The 23,692-nt window shown below is 39.1% G+C and overlaps 1 protein-coding gene across 1 annotated transcript in view; it reads left to right on the top strand.

The window, feature by feature from the left end:
• Window positions 1–600: 600 nt before the first annotated feature.
• The window catches only part of ARHGAP15 (Rho GTPase activating protein 15), a 316,032-nt gene continuing 292,940 nt past the window's right edge, over window positions 601–23,692 (top strand). Inside the window, exons 1-2 of the mRNA XM_042877717.1 lie at window positions 601–712; window positions 15,394–15,570. Coding sequence (XP_042733651.1) covers window positions 15,409–15,570 — 162 coding nt within the window. The 5' untranslated portion in view covers window positions 601–712; window positions 15,394–15,408. The remainder of the gene's footprint in view (window positions 713–15,393; window positions 15,571–23,692) is intronic.

Raw genomic sequence — 23,692 nt, 5'->3', positions numbered from 1 at the left:
TGCCCAATGGGGACAACATCGGTGTGAGCACTGCAGGAAGTGGAGCAGGGCAGCAGCTGTATGTTCCTGTGCTTCTTTATGAAGAAGTGCTAAAATAGAACATTAAAGAAACAGAAGGGTTTATCTGAGAGAACTTCAGCAGGAAACAGTTAAAGCTTGCTGTTGTTTACTAGCAGACTCTGATTGTCCAGAATTTGCTATATTATACATAATAAGTAACTGTGTGGAAGTGTCTCACTTAGCAAAGCCACATATCAAAGCAGCAAAGCGGATTTGTTGCCAGCTATTTGTTTCAGTACTCAAAGGGTTTCATTGAAAGTCTGAAAAGGGAAGTTGTCTTGAGGCTTAGATCTGTAATTCCTTTCAGCATTTCCTTTTAAATTTCATGTTTACCTTCTGCAAAAAATCTAATACCACCTGTTTGGTGCAAATTTAACAGATATTTTTCATTCTTTAAAATTTGGCTTTTTCCTCCAATCCGGAAAAGTTTTGCCCTAGACTAGGGTGAGATAGTTAGCTTCTGCTGTTGCAGGAAGTGGTTTGACTTAACTTTTTTTTTCTAGCTTTCTTTCTATCTTTACAAGCTGAGAGAGATTAACCCAAATGCTGGCTATGGACACGTGACCAAGAAGTTTTCCGTTTTTTGAAACAGTTAAACTGTTGCTGGTTGATGACCGTTTGAGATGAGATGATGATGTCTGCGAGGCTGTAGGTAAGGAGTCTTAAATTCATTGTTATCTAATTCAGGAAATCTGATAATGGTTTTAATAATATCTGTAACTGTGTTCTGTATGCTTTCAATACAGACTGTATTAGCACGACTATTTTATTGTCAATTTTTTTCATTTGAAAACAATGTGGAGGATGCTCATAAGAAATAATGCTTTAGATGTAAAATTGATATTCAGAATCTAAAAAAAAACCTGTCATATCCTCAGATATCCACAATATTTAATCATCTGTAACATCCTGAACTAATGATCGTTTCTCCCATCTGTATCCCTTGTAAGTAGTCATCCTCAAAAGTAGAAAAGATCAGCAATACTGCTTGGGAAAACAACTTGAATTATGTTTCCCTCTTACCTTGTCTGGCTGCAGCTAACCCTGTGTGTTTAAATGGCTTCCTTGCTGGTGACTGTGAGGGTTGTGATCAATAATGGTAAATTCTGCAAGAGTCAATGAGTGGTGGAGGTTCGTCTCTAGTTGATTTTAGGTGTTACTGGAGACTGAAGAGTCTCTTGCCCTGCTCCACGTCAACTAGCTTGCTACTACTTTATTACTCATCAGTCGTTGCAGTAAAAATAGGGCATGGGGAAGTGTAAGGGTCATTGTACAAAAAATACCCCTGGTTTACCCATGGGGACTCTCAACATATCTCTTTATGGAGTATTTCCACCACTGCTTGGTGGAAATGCCACAACAGAATGTTTCTGCATAAAGCTATTTAGATCCAGCCTGCTTTGTCATCTGCTTTGGAGCCAGCCACAAAGAAAAAGAAGAATGCAAAATTAGCTTTAGATTTCTCTCCATAAGCAAGCACTGCTTTCTGGCTTTTAGAGATGTACAAAGAAATCGCAAGGTTGGAAGATGTTCAAATAACAGAATAGAGTGTTCTGATTACAGACACAAAGGAGAGACAAGATTTGTTTTCCTGCTAATACATAGTTTTTGCAAACTTGGTGACATGCTCATGTTTGTAACTGATAATCTTATTACCATTAGAAGCAACTTGTTTTTCATTTGGAAATATGGGTCAGAGTTGAAAGAAATCACACGTGTTTTAGAGTGATTTGAAATGCTTTTTTTTTTTCATAGAGCTGTGAGATTTGGTAAACTAAGTTTGGATTCTCAGATTCATTTTTTTTAAATTCTCTTCTTTGCCATTTAGCTCTTTGTGTCCGAAGGAAATTCATTTAAAAGCAGCATTTCTTGTTCGCTTTACCTCTCAATCCAATTACATCAGTAGCACATATTTGTTCATTTTCTTTTTCAAATGGAACGACTAGCCCCAAAACTCTGTGTTTTAAACTTTATACTGTATACTACAATGAAATTACAAAAGATGGCTTTTGCTGTGCTGTCCAGAGAACTTCAGCTCAGCTCTGTGCTATGGAGTCTCACAGACTTTTAGCAGCAGGAGAAGGTACCTCCTCGTGGCCTGTTTCTACCAGGTCACATGGTGCTTAGGAGGTTGTGTGCAACGTTTACCAAATTCTCTGAGGCCCACAGTGTGCAATTCTGATACTTTCTGGAAATATAACTCTGCTGCATCAGCTCAATTGCTTTGAGTTGCTAATCACTGTTGTTGAAGCCCGCATGCTTGCAAAATCTTTCCCTTGATGCTGGAGAAGCCTCTCTGTTATGTGTGCTTTTAATCAGAGATCTGAAACATGATGTTTGTACTGATCCTTCCTAACCTGGCATATCTAAGTGTAGCTTGGGTTGATCTTTTAAAAACAAAAGAATGCATCACTGGAACTTCAGCCAGTTTCTGTGCATCCCATCTCTCAGTTAAGACTTCTACATGGATTTACCGAATCCATTTCACAGGTGGTGGTGGATGCCATCTGTATGAAGTTGCTTTAATAACTTTCATGGTTTTCTTTGTTGATAGCTTTAGTCCTGTACCACTGAGATGGGTTGAAAGGTTGGCCTTTGACTATGTATCTATCATGATAATTTAAGTGCCATTCAGAGCACAATAACAGTTTTCTTTGCCTGATAGCACATCCTACACAAAACCACCTCCTTTTTCCTTCCTGTGGAGACTTCCAGCATCTTTTGTCACTGTGAAACTGTTTGCTGCAATGCCGTTTTTGTCTCAGAGCAGGCTTTGCTTCAGCTCATTTACAACAGCACAATCTCCTGCTGAGTTTGTGTTTGGAAACCTGCAAACTTATTCTAGGTGAGGGTGCTTTTACGTTATCTGTTTCTGAAACATTCTCACAAAATTGATCTGCATGTATCAGTGGTCTCAGTCTTAAGTGTACTGGTAGCTCTTTTATCAGCATCCAAAAGGGGTGATCATTCACTCACATAGGAGTGAGCCCTCGTATTATGGAGTCTATGGACTCCCATCATCTTTATTGCTTTATTTACTTATCCTGAAGGACAGTGAGGTGACAACTTCCAGCCTGGATGAAATAGGAGGAAATGTTTTGGGTTTTCTATTTTTTTAAGAAGGTTATATGAATGGGAAAAGCACATGCGAGTTTTCTGAGCTTGCTTTTGCAACCTGAGCGGGGCAAATGGAACCCCTACTAGCACTCAGTCTCCTTACGTGGTTAGCTCTTGCAGGATGCTTAGTGGATGATAGTTGTTTAAGGCACGTACATCATGACATTCCAGATAGTTAATCATTCACTTGTATTTGAGCTGAGTATTGTGGATTTGTAGTGTGTGGTTTTTTTTTTTTCCAAAGCCTATTCCTGTGATCTAAACAGGCATAAACAAATGAACTTGAAGTGACTTCTGACTCCTCCAAGACACACACACCAGTTTTTCTGCACAAGTGCAACATGAAAAGGGGAGGTGGGTGAGAAAAGGAGGAAGAAAAACCCAGAAGTGAATATGACTGAGAGCTGAGGAGATGTGCTTTAAGGATGTGCTTGCCTTTTGTTTCTTCTTTTCCTGCCCCACCCTGAGCAAAACCACCACTGTATTTGCTGCTGAATCAGACACCAAAGCGCCTATCTGAGCCAGATGTTGTTCCTCTTAGACCAGGCGTAGTTCTCCTGAACGTATTTGCTGCTCGGAGTGTTATTAAACTTTCTTCCTTTGTGGGCAAGGAGCGTAATGACATAGATCATTTGTAAAGATATTGCAGCGTTGGAGTTCAAGGCTCTGAGAGAGTAACCTTCATGGTTGGTGGGTCCAGGTCCAGCCTGCAGGATGATCTCAGTATTCATAGAATCATAGAATGGTTTGAGTTGCAAGGGACCTTCAAGCCTACTCAGTTCCAACTCCCTGCCATGAACTGCTTGTCATCCACCAGATAAGAAGGAGCCAGGTAATGCAGAATGGAAGATGGACCCAACACTGTCATTCATGTGGGAATCCTCAGCCAGCATGTTAAAGCTGATAGGAGCCAGACCTCAACACATACTGTAGAAGAGTCTGATTGTAACTGCTGCAACCACAGCAAACGAGAACAGAAGCTTCTCCAGGCTCTATGAGTAAAAATGCATTTCTAGTGAATAATTTTACTGCAGATAACTAAACTTTTTCCAGAAGGAAGATATTACATCAGATTTTCCAAATGGCCAAGTGTTCTCACATGTACTGCTTTTCTTTTTTTTTTTTTTTGCACTGGGTTGAGAGGCTTGTGCTGGAAAGGTTAACGTTTCTCATATCAACAGTATGTTGCACAATGGTTACATTATCAGGGGGAGCAAAAAAAAAACGACAACAAAAAACAGACAAAATGTACTGAAGATTAATCATCGCTAATCAAATTCCCACGATGATTTTTGTCTGGAGGAGGCACTTTGAATGGCGAAGGAAGTGGAGCCAGCCCAAGTAGAAGCATCTCAATTACTCCTCAATTCTCAATTTTCCTCAATTGGTGAATGAAGGCAAGGGTTGCCCTCAGTCTTAACGGGGGCTTTGATTTGATCATTTCTTCTATTCATGTTTGAATTTCCCTTAGAGAATTTTGCAGGGGCTCCAGATTGAGTAGTGCATAGCTTTGTAGACTTGAGATATTCAGAGATGCTTGAGAGACTTTGTTTGGGAAACTTCTTGTCTAGTTTAATTTTTCATCTAAAGTTTGGAACTTTCCATTGTATCTTTCCACAAGCGCAAAAGATTGAAGAAAGGGAACCTCTTAAGACATAGAGCAAAAATTTTATAACATAATAGAATAAAAAATTAAGCACAGAGGCTTATTGTCAGAGATCCATCTTTCACTGCATACAGATGTTTGGGGACTGAAGCTATTGCACTGCGTGGATGTTTTAACTTGGGTAGGTGGGATTCCCAGGGCTTGCTTTGCACCCAGATGGAATCGACAAGGAATATGAGCTCTGTCAGCTCTGTGAGTTAGGACACTATATGCACGCAGCAACAGCAAATGTAAGACACAGTGAGCACAGCTGCACAGCCTCAGAGAATGGGGAGGAGAGATGTGTATGATGTTGATCCCTCACTGTGTCCATTCCTTAGGGCTTGGGAGGGAAGAACATTCAGCCTTCAGACATCACATTATGCACTTAAGAAGGAAAGAGACTAGAGGGTGATGGTTTTATTAGGGAGTGTAGTGAGAGGACGAGAGGGAATGAATTTAAACTAAAGATTTAGATTAGACGTTAGGAAGAAATTCTTCACCATGATGGTGGTGCGGCATGGGCACAGGCTGCCCAGAGAAGCTGTGGATGCCCCATTCTTGTGGACGCTCAAAGCCAGTCTGCATGGGACTTTGGACAACCTGATCTGGTAGGATGGAAAGTTAAATAGAAATTACTAGTGGTTCAAAAAGGGCTTGAAAAGGCATCAGATACTTCTTTTAAAAAGAGTGTTTTGAAAGTCATCAGTTAGAACATGCAAATTAAATGTAAGGACATCAACTCTCCTTACACCACTGCTCAATTTTACTATTTAAATGCATGGCTCTTTCATTTTTGCTCTTCACAGCCCCCTGCAGGGAGGGGGTGGGGGGCGACACAGGTGAATGCCACTCTTCTCACTTATGACTGTTGGTGTTTACTCACCAGACCTGGAGTTGCTGCATTTTTGCTGCCACTGCTGCAGGCTCTGACTGCTCCTACTAAGTGCAACACATCTGTGTGGGACTGGGGGTTCAGGTGGCTCTGCTCCTCTCATATGAACAGAGCATGCATACAAGGTTTCTGGCATTGTCTTGAGTCACCTTTGTGAAATAACGTTTTGATGCCTGATCAGACATAAAACAAAGCAAGTTTTCAGTAATAAATTTAGGTGCATTTACTGGAGTTTGTACTCAAACTTCTCAAAGACATTCTATTTTTAGCAGCGCTGTACCCTTGGTATTTACCTTCTGCTGCAAGCGGATGCCTTAGCGGCTGATATGAGATAGCATCACATCAAACCAACGTCTTTGTCCTACCCCTTTGTGTGCAGGGGAGCAGTGCAGCAGGGCAGGCACTGCTGGCACCTTCTGCTCCTCTCAGGGCCCATCAGAGGTGGTTGGCAAAGAGAGTAACACAGGTGCCCACCAAAGGCAGAAGAGGGGCTCACCCAAAGCAAACCACAAAGAATTTCCCCTTCTAGTTCCTGCTGTAGCTTCAAAGTTTTCTTGTAAATTGTAAGTGCTATCTCTGCTGCCTGTCACAGCGCTTCCCTTGCAAGAGCAGCAAGGGAGCTCTGCAAAAGAAAAATGGAGTGTGGGAACAGATCAAATGTATCTGGAGCTGTATTTTCCCCCCTCAGATGGGAAGTGGGAGCAGTGAGAAGGAAGGGAGCAGCTGTAGGATCACAGCTGAGAACTGCTGCAGATATGTATGGAGAAGGAGGGAGGGAGGGTAGGCGGCACTTCCATGTGCACAGCACGGTGATCGGATGCTATATCAGGCAGTGGGCAGGAGGGGATCTGACTGTCTGAATAAGAAGCAGGCCTCTTGTTGTAAGACAAGTTGTGCTAGAGAGAAGTTATTTTATCATGTTTCCTTTTAATATTGTTTTTAAAGTCTGAGAAGTTTAAAGCCTTTCCTGTTCAGTAAACAGAATGATCAGGCTGATGGGTTTATAGAACTACAAAATGGATAACAATATGGCAAATGTGCAGTGATCTGTGCCCCCAGATAATTTAGAGGTCAAAATCTGTGTGTACTCTTACCCCCTAGTCAGTATGAGGTGCTTCCTCCACCATAAGTCAACCTGTTGTCTGATGTGGACATGAACGTGGTGTAGGTCATCAATATGCTGTAAGGTCCTACCCAAGCTATCCTTGTGATGAATTACTTATGTAGTGGCAGTCAAATGGAAACTGAGTTTCTTTAGCTCATAGGAAATATGTTTCTTGGGCTATTCATGGCAAGCTTGCTTGCATTTTAAATTTTTTTCTAATACCTCAGTTTGCCTTGTGGTGCTAACTCTTCCATTTCTCCAGAGAGTTTGGGATGTTCCAAAATTACCATCGCCACATGTCTGCTTCAGGTAAGCATGGAAAGTTTGGATGAATATCTGAATCTCTGTGAGGAGAAGTTCTGCAAAATTGAGCTGGAAGTATTTCAAGCAGTCTTACTTTGAGATTTCTGTCACTTCTGCTTCTGCTTGTATCTGTAAATACGGCAAGAATAACCTTTCCTGTAGTATCTCATCACTTCAGATCTGGCAACATTAAAAGTAACAACGCTTTTCTGAACATTTAGGCTATAGAAACAGATTTCTTTCAAGCACTGGAGAAAATTTGTGATTCTTATGTGATCTTCTTAGAGAAAACATTGGATTTTTTTTTTTTTTTTTTAATTTAGACAGCTTTAAACTAAAAAGTTGCTGTGTGGCAAGTGTCATGTGAAGATGTAAAATGAGTTCAGAGGTGCTTAGTCTCATTCATGGTGGTTCTACGGCTCTACTCTGCGCTGCTTTGTAGCATACAAATATTTGGCAGGAAGGATGGAAGTAGGAGGAAATTACCTTTTTCTCACCGGATAGGATGGTGAAGGATGGTCATGAGTAACCAAACAGTATTCCTCTCATCCCCTCTAGTACTTCTGAGATCTTACTTGGTGTTAAATCAGTTCAATTGCCATGAATTTCTGTGATGCTCAGAATATCTTCCTGTCATTGGCTCAGTGGTTGAACCACTCTCATTCTGCTATTCGTTATCTTAGAATGCACAAGAAGTGATACATATCAGACAAAGCTTTTCATTTAAAAAAAAAATCATTGTAATGCTGTATATACACAATGAGTTTTTGCCATTTGGAACATTGTAGTTCAACTTGCACAGCACGGGAAATGGAGGCAGGTGTTGTGGATCAGATGCTCTCCAGAAAGAGATGCAGTCTGCTGCCAACAGGAAGACCTAGAAGGAATTTTTTTTTTTTTTTTTTTCCCCAGGCATGTTCTTTTACATATTCAACTGAATTTCTACTATGGACAACTGTTCTCAAAACATATGTAGGCCAAACCGTACACAAAGAATACTTTTAGCTTCAAGTTCTACTTGAAAATGAGATATTAAGTTGACATACGAATGATGAAAATAGACTCCATTATGCTATCTTATATGATATATTGTGACAGACACGCTTTTGAAACAACTGTTACCTTTCCTGGGACTTTCACATGCAATATCATTAAGAAACTAAGTGACGCAAGAGGAGATATGGCCATATGCAGTCACTTGCTGCCTTGAAGTAGCTTGTGTTTTTGTTGATTCGAGTATTATTATAATGATATTTCCTAGCAGAATTTTATTTGCACAGGCAAGCCCTGTGGTTAGCAGATCATGGAGAACTGCAGATGGATTTGTAGTCATTTAATATAGATGTGAAGAGTTGGTCCTATCTGCAAAACTTTGGAAGAATATCCCCCATTCTCTTTCTTTTCTAGTTAAGCCATTTACTATTGTAGATAGAAAAATAAAAAGTAAAAAAATCCAGAGATAACATATCTCTCCCCTATAGTGTACAAGTAGTTTATTCAGATCTTTATTTTTTTTGTTGACTGATCCTGCTGTTTTTAATGGCCTTCACATAGCAGAGAAGAGACCTAAGGGCTTTAGGCTAGTGTAAGATTTGAGAATGACGCAGAGGAAGACCGTTGGTCTCTGCTTAATTCTAGTTTGACTGGCAGTCTAGCATGTCTGTTCATATTCTCTGTCTCTCTTCATCCCATCCTTGTGAGAAGCAGAGCAACATCTTGTAAAAAAAAAAAAAAATTAATTTAATTTCACCAAATTTGTGAATTAATATTTAATTAATATTAAATATTTTTATTTATTTATAAAAATTTTTCAATTAATTAATTAATTAATATTTTCACCAAATTAATATTAATATTAATATTTTTTAAATTAATATATTTTTATATTAATATTTTCACCAAAATTGTGTATTTGGTTAAGATATTTTGCTGCCATCTGATAGAACTCAGGATAAGTCTTCTATTATTTGTATTTTATCCTTCTTTTTTATGGTGAAAGGTGTTATTGCTAGTAGAAAAATTTAGAACAAACTACAGTCAAGCTTCATAGCACTGAGGCACTTCTTGTATTTTAGTGCTGCTGTCAATAGGCAGGAAATCACCGAAGCATCCAGCTGTAACTGTCTCAGGTTAGCAGGCTGCAGTCTGTAGTACAGACTGTGCACTCCTGTGGGTCTGTGGCACATTGCAAGTGATAACTCAGATGCATGGTAATCTATTATAAAGCATATCTCCACACCTGGCTCTGTATTGGAGTAAGTAGTGTGATGTTATTTTAGGTGATAACACAGTTTGTTCCTATTAGGTATTAAGTTGGTACATGAGAATTATGTTGTTATTAACTAAGTTTTATTTATTAGTAAGAGAGTAGATAAGGTTGACATGATCATCATATCAAGGATCAAATTAAAACCTTACTTTATCCTAAGAGTTGTGTAACAACAATGCCTGGAAGTACTGTCTAAGAAGACTACTACAATTTTGGCCAAGCTAGGCCAAACTTTGTCTTTAGGTACATCCTTCCCAGAGACTGTATTATTATTACAATAATAGTCCATAAATAAACAAGGGAATATTAAGCCAAAATCCATATTTTCCACATGGTAGCCGAAGAATGCTGGGTGGTAGAATATTGCTGCAACCAAAACAGAAAAGATTTTCTACTCTTCCCTTTGACATGAGAGATGTATGGACAACTGTCCATGTGAATTAGAGCTGTCTGTAGATCTCTGTGGGACAAAAGAATGACTACAAGGGCAGCCATTAGAAACAGGAGGTGAGATGACGTCTGTGGTCCTTGCTCAGTGAGCAGTTTGTTGTGAGAGGCATCCCTGAAAGTCAAACATGGCTTTATCAGGTAAGAAGGTAAAAGGAACTGTAATAATTAGCCCTATAAAAGGAGGAATTATTGTAAATGAGCACGGCTATAGAGGAAGTAGGAACTGTCTGCTGCTTACTGATGAAATTGCAAGTTTAATTGATAAGTGAAACGATGCTGTTAAGGTTAGGACATTTAACATTTTACAGCAGACCAAACTCTGTGTAAAGTTCTGCTTTATCTGATACAAAGGGCTAAAACAGGACTAAAGACCCAGGCAGTGCTGAAATAGCGTTATTCCTGATCTCCCTCTCTGAACAGAGAATGTGACTGGTGGCTGAAATAAAATCTACTTCCTGAGTACAAATTATTTCAGGCTGAATAGCGTTTTTTCTGCAATGGAAAAGGCATAGGAATGCTACTACTGCTTTGTATTTTCACTACGATGAATTTTCTGTTGTTTTCTAAGCTGGCATCAGGACTCTCTCTGCTGTTTGTGCCCTGGGTGCAGATGTGTGACATGTTAGCTGTGAGAGTGGCATGCTGCAGATGGCTGGAAGAAAAAAAATAGAGGTGGAACACAGCGGGCAAAAGAGTAAAAAAAAAAAAAAAATAATAATAATAATAGTGTGATAGTTTATTTGTTGTCCTCTCTCTTTACCTATAGGTGTTTCATCTGTCCCCCTTCGTTTCCATCAGTTGTGTGTTAAGCATTTCCTGCCCCTGAGCTGTACTTCAGCAGAGATAATGTACAGCGTGGAGAAGGCTCAGAGTAAAATCCAATGGCAGAAATATTTATGTAGATGTGTTGATTTTAAACACTTCTCTCAGAGACACAGCAATATGTTTTCTACTTCGCAAGAATGCTCTGACTCACCACGTGTGGCGTGAGCTTGTTCTTGCATTTGTTAACTCCTACTTCCTCTTCTGTTTTTATAGCCTTTCAGACCTGTAGGTTTAGTATATTGGTGATCCTAGTGCTGAATTCTATTTTTCCTTGATATTATTTTGATAGGCTTTGATGGATGCTCTTCATGTACAGTGTTGCTCTTCAGCTGAAAGAATGCAATTCATGACTGTAACCAGGTGCACTTTGATTTAAAGTGTTTTCATGTTGCACTAAACCCCTTCATATTCACTGTGCTTCTGACTTTGATGCTGTAAAATGTCCCCAGGAGCAAAGCTGGAAGAAATTAAAAGCCGATTTTGATAAACACTGAAAATTATATGCAACGGTTTTAATTTCTTAATGTTGAAAAACAATGCAACAAATAATATTAATCACAGACATATTTTTCCTTTCTTGGATAATGGTACTTGTTATAAATATCTGGTCTGAGATGAATTGACATTGAAACATAGGAATAATTCAGGTCAAAACATAGAAATACTGCTATCATCTTGTTTCTTGATGAATTTGACTTTGCGTTTCTTTCTGATTCATTGCATAGTGTTGCTTCACAAAAAACTTACATACAAATATTACTGATACTGTACCAAAAACTCAGGAAAGTCACCCTACCAGTCACCCTTCTCATCATATACTCGCCATTTCTGGACGTAGCAACATGTCAAAATGAATTAAAAACCTGATAACTGCAGTATGAAACTTGCTCTAGATCCATGAGCTGCTGTAGGAGAGGAATACTTGCTGGCTGTCACTGTGAGATAGAATAATCAAGCTACCAAAGACGAACAAATAGCAGTGAGATGAATCATTTACTTCTGTAATTCCTGAAGAAAGCTATAAGCTGAAAACATTACGAGTTTTTCTTTAGTTGGAAAGTTAACAATGTTACTTTGCTTCCTTTATCATCTCAGAAACAGTGATTATAAAGGTAATAGGGACAGAAAATAAGTCTTTTTGCAAAGGAATATTTGAAATAATTGAAGTATTTTGACTGCTGAAGATTCTGTGAAAACAGTGCTTTTGAAAGAAATATTATGGAAAATGTTGGTTTTTTTTTCAATTGTTTTATCAAGACTTAGCATTAAGTGAGGAAGCCAGAGATCTGTTCTTTGCATGTCTTCAATATTTCTCTTTCAACCTGAGCCTGATTCTCAGAAATGGGACGGCTTTACATTGTGTACAGATTTGCATGCACTGTAACCTTTCCATTGCTCACCTCTGCAGTACTCTTTGCTTCCACAACATGTGTACAGAAGTGAAATCAGGGCTATAGTTTATTATCCGTTTACTTGCCAGATAGGTAAAATGTCCCTTGCCCATTTGGCAGTCACATAACACCTTTAGTTGGTGTCTGAGCTCTGACTTCACGTCAGCTCAATTCACCATGCAAGTGCTGTGTTATGTACTTCCTAGCATCCCAAACAAGAAGACTAATTCCCGGGAGAAGCAGCCCCAAGTGCTGACCCACTGAGGCTGCTGTTCTCATGGTCAGTACAGCCCCTTCCTTCCTCCACTGAAAGATTTAAACTCCCAAGGCAATCTCCAAAAGAGGTGCTTCATGTACGACTGACTTGGTTTTGCTCTTCCAGATAGAAACATGATTTGTCCCTTCATCTATGTGATTCTCCTTGCTCCATAAGTAATCTCATCTTCTCATTTTCCAGATATTAAAGCTGTCCTTTTTCACTTTTCGCCTTCTGTGTCATCCATCCAACCTCATGTGAGGGCCTTTTTTTTGCTCCTGTACTTCATCCTGACTTTTTCCCACCCTTACCTGAGCTGCTACTTCTGTTTGACACTGCCTCTGAAAATGTACTTCTAAGAGGGTTTTCAGCATTTTCCCCTGTTCCTTTTCTCTGAGGTGAATCCCATAAAATCCCTTTGCTCTAGAAATCCACATAAATAAAAGGAGGGGGGGGGGGGGGGAAAGCCTGCCTTGGTTCAATGCCTGTATCCAACAAATCAACGGTAGGAGGTTTCAAAACTAAAATTTATATCCAGATGCTAACTGTTTGCCAAAAGGCAAATTAGCTAATTATATAATGAACATGAAGTGCCTCATAAGCAGTTGCGCAGGGCTTGGCAGCTCTGTCTTCCAAAGTAAGGGAAACAAATTCCCCTGCAAAACCAGCCTGAGCTTGGCCCCAGCCATGCTAATAACTGTTTGGAGGCATCAGATTGTAAAAGCATCAGATAGGACCCTTCCTCTCTTTTCTGTTAATGTTATGTCTGTTTGCTGACTGTCTCCCTCTCTGTAATTTTCTGGAAATATTAAAAAAGAGAGAACAGATTTTGATTACTACCAAATTCTTCCTGCAATAGCATTTGCAGAGCTCATATTGAGGGTGCCATCTACTGGCTCACAGAGCTGGTGACACCGGGCAGCAAAGGGTTTCTACCTGGAAATCCCAAGGCAGCAGCTTCTGTACCTTATGCCTTTCAGATTCTGCACAATCTCACCGTGCTCTACAGGCAGACAAACAAAATCTGAGAGAGGAAATCCTGAGAGTTTATTTTTCTTTTGTTTGTTTCTTGTAATTTTGGTGTTTCACATTATAATAAAGCAAGTATGAATTAGTTTCAGTTTCAGAAAAAAAATGAGCTGGGGCTCAGTGAGATTAAAATCAAGAGGTCTTTGCAGACTTGGAGTTTACTGATGGTGCTCCTACTTAAGATCTGGGCATGAGCTTCTCATAGTACTAATTTATTTATTTTTTTTAATAGAATATCATGTACTGTAAACATCAAGCAGAGAATACTTAATTACAACCCCATAAAACTCCCAAGAGGAGATATGTCAGAGTTTTATAGGTGGAGGATTTCAGAAGCAAGTCTGAGGGGTGTGTTTGAGCCAAGCATTAGAGCGGGGACACAGCCAGCTCTGCTCTAGTCTCTCGAGTCTGATCAGCTCTCCAGCCTGGAGCCTTCTGAAAATCTGTTGGGAAGTGATTTTGCTTTGACACCAACATGAAATACAAAATGGTTTGACTCTCCAAGTTTCAAAGAAAGGAAAAATGTTTTTCTGCATATAACTGCTGCAGTTCCGACTGCCAGAATGGCAGAGTATCTCTGCACCATGGCTTTGAGTGGTAGATGCTCTGATGGGTCTGGAGAAGCATCTCAGAGAGGAAGAACACTCAGTGCCATTTCCAAAAGGTCCACATCAGTAGGTTGTCCTAATATCAGTACTGGAGCAAAAATTGATCTGAATACAACTGAGTAGCAGGTAAAAGCTTTAGCAGTATTTTCTCCTCTCCTTTCATGGTTCAACTTCTGTAGGGATTCTTGCATAACTAATTCAGTGCAGGAAACAAAGAGCATGAGCTTTGCTGTTTGCCTGGAAGTTAATGTTTCTATCATGGCACATAACGTTAGGTGGGTGATGCCTAATGTTGAAGCACTACCTTCTTGTTACTCTATTCAAGAGAGCTGTGTTTCTTCATGCTTCTGTATCTTCAGCTTGTATGAGTTTAAATCCCTTTGGAAATATTCAAAAGGTATTTGGACTCAGTTCTAGGCATTGTGGTGATCCAGTTTGAGCAGGAGGTTGGACCAAATGACCTCCAGAGGTCCCTCTTAGCCTCAGTCATTCTGCTGTACTTCGACCTTTCTTCTTTATTTTCTTCCACATCTGTAGCTGAAGGGCATCTTCTGGAAGAAAATGATTTACTGGGACCAGGAAAGGATAAAGGTATGAGATCTGTGTCCTCCCACCACAACAGTGTTCCGTAGTCTTGTCCATACTGCAGTAGGACATGCTGTAGCACTCCTCGTGTACACTAGTACCTTGTCACCTTATCTTCCTTTGCTCTGAAGCCTTCTTAGAAATAGACTTCTGTGAAATCAGGGAGTTTCATTGTCAGGGGTTGAGAAGACCTTGCTTCCCAACTGTTGAAGCATGAGAGCTAATGTGCCCAACCATCTTCTCATTTCAAAATTTTAAAACCGAGAGCAGAATCAAAAATCTCATTCATGCTGCTGTTAAAATAGTTAAAAATAAAGTGTCTGGGTTTTTTTTTGTTGTTGTTCTTTTGTTGTTGTTGTTTTTTTTTTTTTTTAGATCTGAGTTTGAGTTTAGGATACTAGTAGAGTTAGTTGTAATGTGATTCTTTAGTGCACTTGTAACGTGTATGTATCAGACTGTGGAGGTAAGATATGTTAATTGGTTCCAAAACATGTCATTTTCCCTTGAAAGGTTTAAAATGTGTGGCACGAGCAGGGCCATAGACAAAGTGTAGTGGCTGCCAGCTGGACATGAGAGAGGCTTGCAGGGAGATTAAACCACGCAGGAGAATGGCTTTTGAGATAAGGATAATCTTTTACATAAACCAAGTCTTCCAAGGCAGTTGAATGGGTGAGTGATAAGGACAATAATAGAACTGCAGAATGACACAGCTGATAGTTATCCTGGTATTCAAAGATGATCAAGAAGTTGCCAGCAAAATAACATCTCTTGATTACAGTGACAACGTATAAGCAGCACAGATACTTTTTTGCATGAAGGATCTCTTGATTAATACTCTCATTTTGTGTTCTTCAGGTCAACCCAGTAGCCATGGAAAGGTCTGCAACTTCTGACATGGCCTCTGAAAAGCCAAATCCTTCCCACAGTACAGGAGCTGTTCAGATGAGGATCAAAAATGCCAACAGTCACCATGACAGACTAAGCCAAAGCAAATCTATGATTCTGTCTGAGAATGTGAAAGTCCTTGAGCCTGTAAGTAAAATACTCCTCATATTTCATGTCTTCCAAGATTTTAAAAGTCATGGAGTTATCTTGGGTGTGGTTAAGACACCAGCTTCATGACAGTCCTTTACACAAAGGGATTTAATGGCACTATTACATTCTTAGATGTATGGCTAGGTGCTGGAAGAACAATTTTCCTTTGCTGAAACACAGAATTTGGTGGCCAGAATAACGACATTTGAGCTCTCAAGTGTTAGAGTGCTTAAATACAGCTGCTGTAGGGGATAATACTTAACAGTATCAGAGATATGTCACAACTTCTAAACAGATGAAAACCAGACAAAGAAAGAAATAAAGAAAAAAAAGGAAATTACAGTTCTGTACATAAAGGATAACTTTGCCAATAAGAAGAATGAGGCTTGCTGTAAGAATGAATTAACTGCAAAATTAAACACTGAAGAAAAAGAAACCTTAATATTTTAATAGTTGACAGAGTTGAAAGAGCTGACTCATTTTTTTATCTATTACCTTTTTTTTCCCCCTGAAATTAAGTAGTTAGCAATGAACTGTTCCGCCAGTTGTGTCCCTGCCCCTGTACTCCTCCTGAGCTACTAAACAAACTGATTGGTATGAGTCTCCCCTGGTTAATTTCCTTCCATAATAGTGGCAACTTGCAGCTGAGGCCATATAACGTTACAAAATTATTTATGCAGTGTTAGCCACTTTTTGGACTCCAGATCCATTTTGTTTTCAGAGAATGCAAATGAGGGAGAAAACTCTGCTGGCTGGGGACAGAGTCCCAAGTCTCGGTCACTTTTCACAACCATGTAAGCTATTAATTTTTGTTTTGTTCATATAATGCATTCCAATGAAATAATCAGCTTTCTCAAAAAGTTACTACGTGGAGAAAGTCAATTCTACCATCTGGATTTTCTACCCTAAATTCAAACTCAAAATTCAAGCTTTGTTAGAAATACATTTGTTATTCCCAAGTTTCTCTGCTATGCCTGAACCTATTTCAGGGACATGTATTTCTGCAAAGAACAAAAATCTCTTTATATGTATCATTTCTGATCAGTTTGAACAATTCCTACAATTTCCCACAACACGTTGCACGTATTTCTTCCTTTTTATCCGAAGCAAAATGTTCTACCAGTACAAACCTGAGTCAATGCTTATAGTAATTTACTGGGAATACTATAATGTATTATCGGGAAGAACTGTACCTTTGAAGAAGTTTAAAAGTTAAGTATATTTAATGATGCCTAACATATTTTATTGGCTGTGTTTAACAAAAGGCACTAGGCTGCAGTTGTTTTTGACAAGCATGAAAACATCACAGCATGAGACTGCAAAAGGAATTATGTAGAGAAATTACAAGTGATCCATCTCTCAATGAATTATCCACCTCAATAGCCTGCAGAACTCAGCTACCAATTAACACCTACTTTATTACATGTTGGGATGTACTTAATAACTTTCATGTGTTTATGCACTATTACCTTGACTGATGCCTCTTGTACAATTAGGCATAATTGGCATATCAATATGCAAAAGTTAAAAGGATTAACCCTCTTAAAACTAATGAGCATTTCTGTATCCAGCTGCTAAATGAGACAAAATTAGCATTTTTCACTTTTGGGCAGGATTTTATCATGCAGTTTCTCATTGTTGATATTACCTTGTTACATAACTTTAGATTTGGGGATAGTAGGCAGGACTGTTACAGAGCAAGGGCTCTAAAAAGTTAAATGAGACATAAATATTTCCCACCGCGTCCCAAAAAACCATTGCAGGTATGATATCTGTTCATTGGCCAAGAGCTGAAAAGTTGCTTTGTGCCGCGTTTGTTTAGGAGCTAATTATCTAAAAGCAGAGTTTTACTATGTATATGTCATTTTACCCAGCAATCTTGGCTCCAATATAGTAGAATGAATGCTTGCCATGCTACTAATTCCCTTTCTATTTCGATTCTTTTCATCTCTTTTTGCCATGCTGAATTTTCTGACTAGATATTGACAGACTGAAAGTGGGCGTATTTGCTTCCATAAGCCCCTTAAAGTTGTTTGGTGACACCCCAGCCGAAAGCAAAATTCCTATGGATCCCTATGTTTTCAAATACTTGCATAATACGCAGTGCAATTTGAGTTAAAAGACAACTGAAATTTCAATTGCAGGTGTCAACTGCAAGCCAGCAAATCTGTGCATGCGACTTGGGAAGGATTTAGGGAGAAGCAATGGGGGGGAGCAATCCCTGGCATCCAGGAGTCTGGAAAGAGCAGGGCTCAGCTTATAGACACATACATACACAGGTACATTCAAATTCAGTAATCCTCTTTAAAAATTCATGACATACTTTCTTGGTACACTCACAAGCCTCACTTCTACATTTCGAAGCACGCAGACCCCCGCTGAAAGATGTGTATTACTCATGTGCCAGGCTAAGCCAATTATTTTGTGCTAGAAGGGGGAAAAAAAAAAGGATCTGTCTTGATTTTCTGTTTGGAAATCTTCAATTTTTGAAGAGCTTGCCTCTGTTCAGATCATTACAAAGTATCCACTGATCATTGCTTATTTTCGGTTTTACCTCAACTGTGTGTTTTTGTCCTATCATTGGGGAGAGATTTTTATTTCTGCACCTATTAAGAGCTGAATAAAAGACTCCATGTTACTCTGTCTCTGCCCGTATTAGGAATATGCCTACTATAATTCTATTAATAAATGGGTCAAATCCTCTTTACCTAACTTATGCAAAACACACCGACTCCAGTGGATTAAAGCAATCAGCATTTGGCACATTTTGAACAATCAGCAGAACTATATATTTATAAAACACGCTTGAAAAAAGAATAAAATCAACACTCTGGGCATAAAGGGCAAAAAACAGACACAAATCTAGAAGGATTGCTGGTGATTTATGGAGAAGAAAATACATAGTTTTCTCAGAGGGATTTGTTGTATTCTACAGTGTTGGCTGTGATGTTCCTAAGCACACCTGGGGCTATACTTCTGAAGGTGGACAGATTATTTTCGGCAGTGTGACAAAGAAGGATATGCATCATACATCAGCGGGGCCATATGCACTTATGCGTTTTGTGGTAGTAAAGATGCAAATGGGGGAGGCAGGAGCTAAGTCATGCAAAAGTGAAATGTGGATTCTTGGGGATTTTTGTTATTTATTTGCTATGGAAATGCTTGAGCATTGTGCAAAGGTTGAAATGGATATTAACGTAGAGTTTAAAGAGCATAAATCATGAAGCTGGACACACACTGTGGTAAGCAAGGGCTCTTTCTGTGCTTAATGTTAATGTCTGAACCAGGAACGTAAATGAATATTTGCGATTTTCATCTCTTAAACCCCAGGGAAGTGCATTTTGCTTCATTCAGAACAACTTCAAACAATGAAACGTCTTTTTTTATTGGTGCCTGTATTAAGAATTAGAGCCTATTTAGACATTCCAAAATGGTAATGTATTAGAGCTTTTTCTGATGAGGTTAAACAAACTGGTAAGTTGATTTCTCCCTCTAATACATTACCATGGAGTGGGAAGCAATCTTCCTTTGTTTCTTACTCCTGTGATTGTAGCACACTTGCCAAAGTTATGGCTAGCCAAAAAGACAGAAATAAAATTGCTAAAAATATAAGCCTTCTGTTTAGCAGAGTTTTTGAGCCATATTTCACAATCTCGGGGCTTGTACATGTTTACTTCAAATCAAGCTTATAGTCAAGTTTGAGGCTTTGTTTGTATAGATTGTCCTGAAGTAGATCCTGATATTTAATTAAAATGACACTAAATCACATTGAATTGATAAGACTTGGCATCTCAAACAAAGGTAATTGCCCGTATTGGTTTTGTACAAAAATAGAGCTGCTTGGAAAATGTGCAGCCAACACAGACTGTCAACTCCATTTATAGATCAATATGTGAAAACCATTGATCAGGCAGGCATGTGTAACAGTAACACTTTGCATTTATTTGTTGTTTTTATACCATGTTAAGGCTTACAGGATTATCGGCTTCCAAAATATTTTGACTTCCTCATAAATATGTTATCTGTTTAATGTTAATTACAAGACAGACTCCAGCCCTCTTTTCGGTTTCATTGCTATGGGTAGTGTCAGCTGAAAATGGATTATTTCAATCTCCGAGAGATCATCACAGCTTCTTTTATCATATAGTTTATTTAGGGAAAGTTTCTGAGGATTTGTTTTTTTCCCAGTTTACTCTTTTTCCTGGAGGAAAAAAAAGATAAATCTTGACAAAATATTTCTAGGAGCAGAAAACCTCCTGCTTTCATTGCTAGAGTGGAAGGTGACATTTATTGACTTATTATGTTCTAACAGTGAATTCTCCCCAGATAATCATGAACTAGTCCATAAACATAGGTCCAGTGTTAATTCTGCAACATAAATATTGTCACAAAACACAGAAATATCAATTGGAGAAACAAATATATCTGTTGGGCAACATTATCTTTATCCTTCCTAGAGCAGGAGAATGAGGAATGAAACACGCCATATGTCTTCTTGCTGTGTTCAGCCTGGTTCTGTACCTTCAGAATTGAGATCTGCTGTGTGTCATCCCAACTCACCCCTCTCATGTCTCTGTTTCCCCATCCATCCTGCTGCTGATGAACCTGAGTGCATGAGGATATTTCAGGGTTCTGTTTACTTCAGTGAGCAAGTTTCCCCATTGGAGCAATGGGATTTGGCTCTCAACCCTTTTTCAGGGTCTTTTTCTTAACTTGCAGGCATTATTTCATCCCCATATCAGAGCAAGTCTCAGAACAAAGCGTTTTGTTTTTCTGGTGTTTTTTTTTTCCTCTTTTTTTTTTTTTTTTTTCTATTATGTGTACCCTGTGAGAAAGTATTCTCTGTTGTGTGTTGTATATTTTCTAAGACTTCAGCCAACGTAATCTTTGCTAACAAGGAAGAAGTTAATTTTATTGTTAAACTGCCCATTTTATTTACCATCCAAGCATTTTCCCTGTACTATTTCAGCTGTGTTGCTTGATAGACAGCATCATAATGAGATCACAGAAAAATGAAATGACCACTACCTATTTCTTCTTGAAAGCAAGCATAAATTCATTTCAGCTCTATTAAGGGAGTGGTGAACGTACTGGTTTGGCTTCCTCGTTAAACCAAACTGAAGTTCAGACGAGTCGGAAATGCTGATTTTGACTTTCGCTCAGTGACAGAGGGATAGAAAAAAAGGGTTCAAAAAACCTCCAGGTTTTTTCTTTCTTTCTTTCTTTTTCTTTCTTTCTTCTTCTTCTCTTTTTTTTTTTTTTTTTCCCAATCTTACATTATCTCACGCTGTGAAAATCTTTACTCTATTTACCGAGCACAAATTAGCCTTGCTAAAGGTTCTGAAAGTTTGCTACTTCAGCTTAGATCCTAAAACTTCAAAGAGAGATGCAACTCTACAAATTAGTGTATACGCTCTGCCATGGCTATTTTAACTTGAACTTGACTAAATTCGTTTATAATTTAGTACTGATTGAACGGCGCCATGAATGTGCACGGGATACATTTTTTAAAGTTAGCCCTCTGATTACTAATTTGAATAAAAAACTCTAACCTTGTTAGCATCTGGACTTATTTCCATAATAACAACCCCTTCAGAACCTACAAAGTAATGAATAATTGACAACAAATGAAATGTTTTGATAGTTGTCGGCACAAAGCATGTTTAATGTTTTGTGTTGCTTCCTAGCTAATTATGTAGATGACACATTTGTCAGACCTTGACTGCCATTAGAAACGTGTTTCCAGAGGGGAGAAAAACAGGCTATTCATAGAGTAATTAACTAGAATGCTCAATGACCTGTGAGAGATTCAAATGGCTGCCAGTTCAGACATTGTTTTGTTACAGAAGCAGAGGGGTAATTAAAATTCCAAATTACAGTGCTATGATGAAGCATTTGTTTGTTGACAGTATACTCTTACTCTAGTTTGTTAATTCTTTTTTAAATTGCTTCTAATCCATTTTATAGCTTCAGGAGTTCCGTCTTTGAATTTACTGACAACTAATATTATGGTAAATGGTTCTTCGGCGGAGCACTGCGGGCTTGGCAGTTCCATGGGAGCACAAGGTGGGTGGGATGGAATAGCTGTGCTTTCCCTAAACTGACATACCATGTGCTGTCACCGCGACGCGGCGGACGCGGCACATCTTGTGACATGATATGTTCATAATCCTGCGGTAGGGAAGATGTCTGGTTACGGGAGGAGACGGCTCAGAGAAAGTAACGGTAATCAGACAAATTGAGGAAGGTGTCCTAAGACGTTAGAGGAGAAACCCTGATGTGGCTGGGTTAGGTAAGAACTTTGAGAGCTGAGCTCTGGAATGGAGAACTGGAGGACAGTCGTTTGCAGGAAGAGATCAGGCACAAGCCATGAAGAAGGGGGGACTGCATCAGGCTCTTTGCCAACACCCTCTGTAGGCAGTGATGGACGTGACAGGGTACGATGTCCATTCCCGCAGAAATGGGGACTCTGCGAGTCCAGAGTGCTAAAGTTCTCTAAACAATGAGCTAAATGCAAGCCCGAGTGGAATATTTATTTACTTTGCCAAAAGTGAGAAAGAGGTTTTGTTAAAGAGATCTGACAGAAGTAACATGGTGTTTGATGCAGGAGAGCTGACAGCGGCATGGAGTGAGCGCTGATTATCCTGAAGACACTGTCAGCTAGGATTGATTTCCACTTTCTCCGTTTATGTAACGGTTCCTGTAATACAGCTGACCCCAAATCACGTTACCTTGTCATTTCTCTGCATGGATCAAGAAGAGATGAGCTGAAAATAGCTAGGCACTGACCTTGAACTTGCCGGAAAAGTGAGAAGTGACAGCGGGGTGTGCAGCCCGAGAGCGGCTGCTCTGCAGCTGCAGCAGCACCAGGGGGCAGAGCAGCACCGGAGATCGCGGCTGGAGCGGCCGCTGCGCTGCCGCTGTGAAGCACAAGTCTGACCCAAATGGCTTTCTTTTCCTCCTTCTTTTTTCCTGTTTTCTTTTCTTTATCGTTTTAATTTAATTTTTAATTTTTTCTTTTTTGATTTTTCTTCTTTCCTTTTCTTTTTTACTCTTTTCTCCTTTTTTTTTTCTTCCTTCCCCCCCCCTCCATTTTTTCTTTTTTTTTCTTTATTTCTTTTCTTTCTTTTTCATCTTCCCCCCCCCCCCCCAATTAATTTATTTGTAGCTGGGGTGATGACAGATGGGAAAATCACCACTGACTCCAAAATCTGGAGCTTCCCATTACCTGTTACTTGAAAACACGAGTACCTGAAATGGTAATGAAATATCTTCCTAACTGAATGCATTGCTAGTAAGTTTTGCATCTTCTTTGCTAATACTTCTCCGTTATTTCCCAGGATCTGGAGAAAGCATGAAATGCTTCTATTGTCATTAATATAGTTGTCTGCAGTTTCAGGGATGTTTGACAGGATTTTCAAAGCCTACAAACCTCTTTGCGTTCCAGAAAGATAATGATGTAAATATATACATATAAATATATATATGTAGTTTAAAACTGATAGGATAAACTAAAAAAAGACTAAAACAGCAGAGGCTTTTTTTTTTTTTTTTCTGTCAGCTTTGACATTTCTCTTCTTCTAATTCATATCCTGAGGGGGGGGAAATGTCAGTAGTTAAATATTTCATTTACCATATAAAAAAGTATTTCTTTATTTCTTCTGTTTTGTATTTTCCTTGTATCTGTTCTTGTCTCTTTCCATCCCTTTGTGTCTTAAGCAGCTCTAGAGACTCAAGGATCTGGCTCTTGGGGTGTCCCCATAGATGCAAGTGCTCAGGGCAGCACCCAATAAGCACCCTGCAAGATTGCTTGCAGCAGTTCACACCTTCATTTGGCATCCCCAGGGCATATGTGCCTGCTGGAAATGAATGGCAGACTGTCCTTGCTCCTCTGCCTATCCATCTGCTGATTCCCCAAAACTTGGACCTTTTATCTATCGTGATGGTCCCGGTGTGCTTGGATTCAGTCCACTGCTACAAAGTTTAATTGTCTTATTGAGTTTCTTTGGAAAAGGAAAACACTGCATTATTTTCCCCATCAGTAAATCCCTTTTTTTTTTTTTCCTTTTTTTTTTTTTTCTCCAAGACACTCAGAGAGTAAACTCTGGTTTTCCAAACT

The sequence above is a fragment of the Lagopus leucura genome, unplaced genomic scaffold, assembly GCF_019238085.1.
Source record: "Lagopus leucura isolate 7727_CA_CO unplaced genomic scaffold, USGS_WTPT01 Super-Scaffold_100019, whole genome shotgun sequence".
NCBI lineage: Eukaryota > Metazoa > Chordata > Aves > Galliformes > Phasianidae > Lagopus > Lagopus leucura.
Note: the sequence above shows the minus strand (reverse complement) of the source record. Positions and strands in the feature narration are given on the sequence as shown.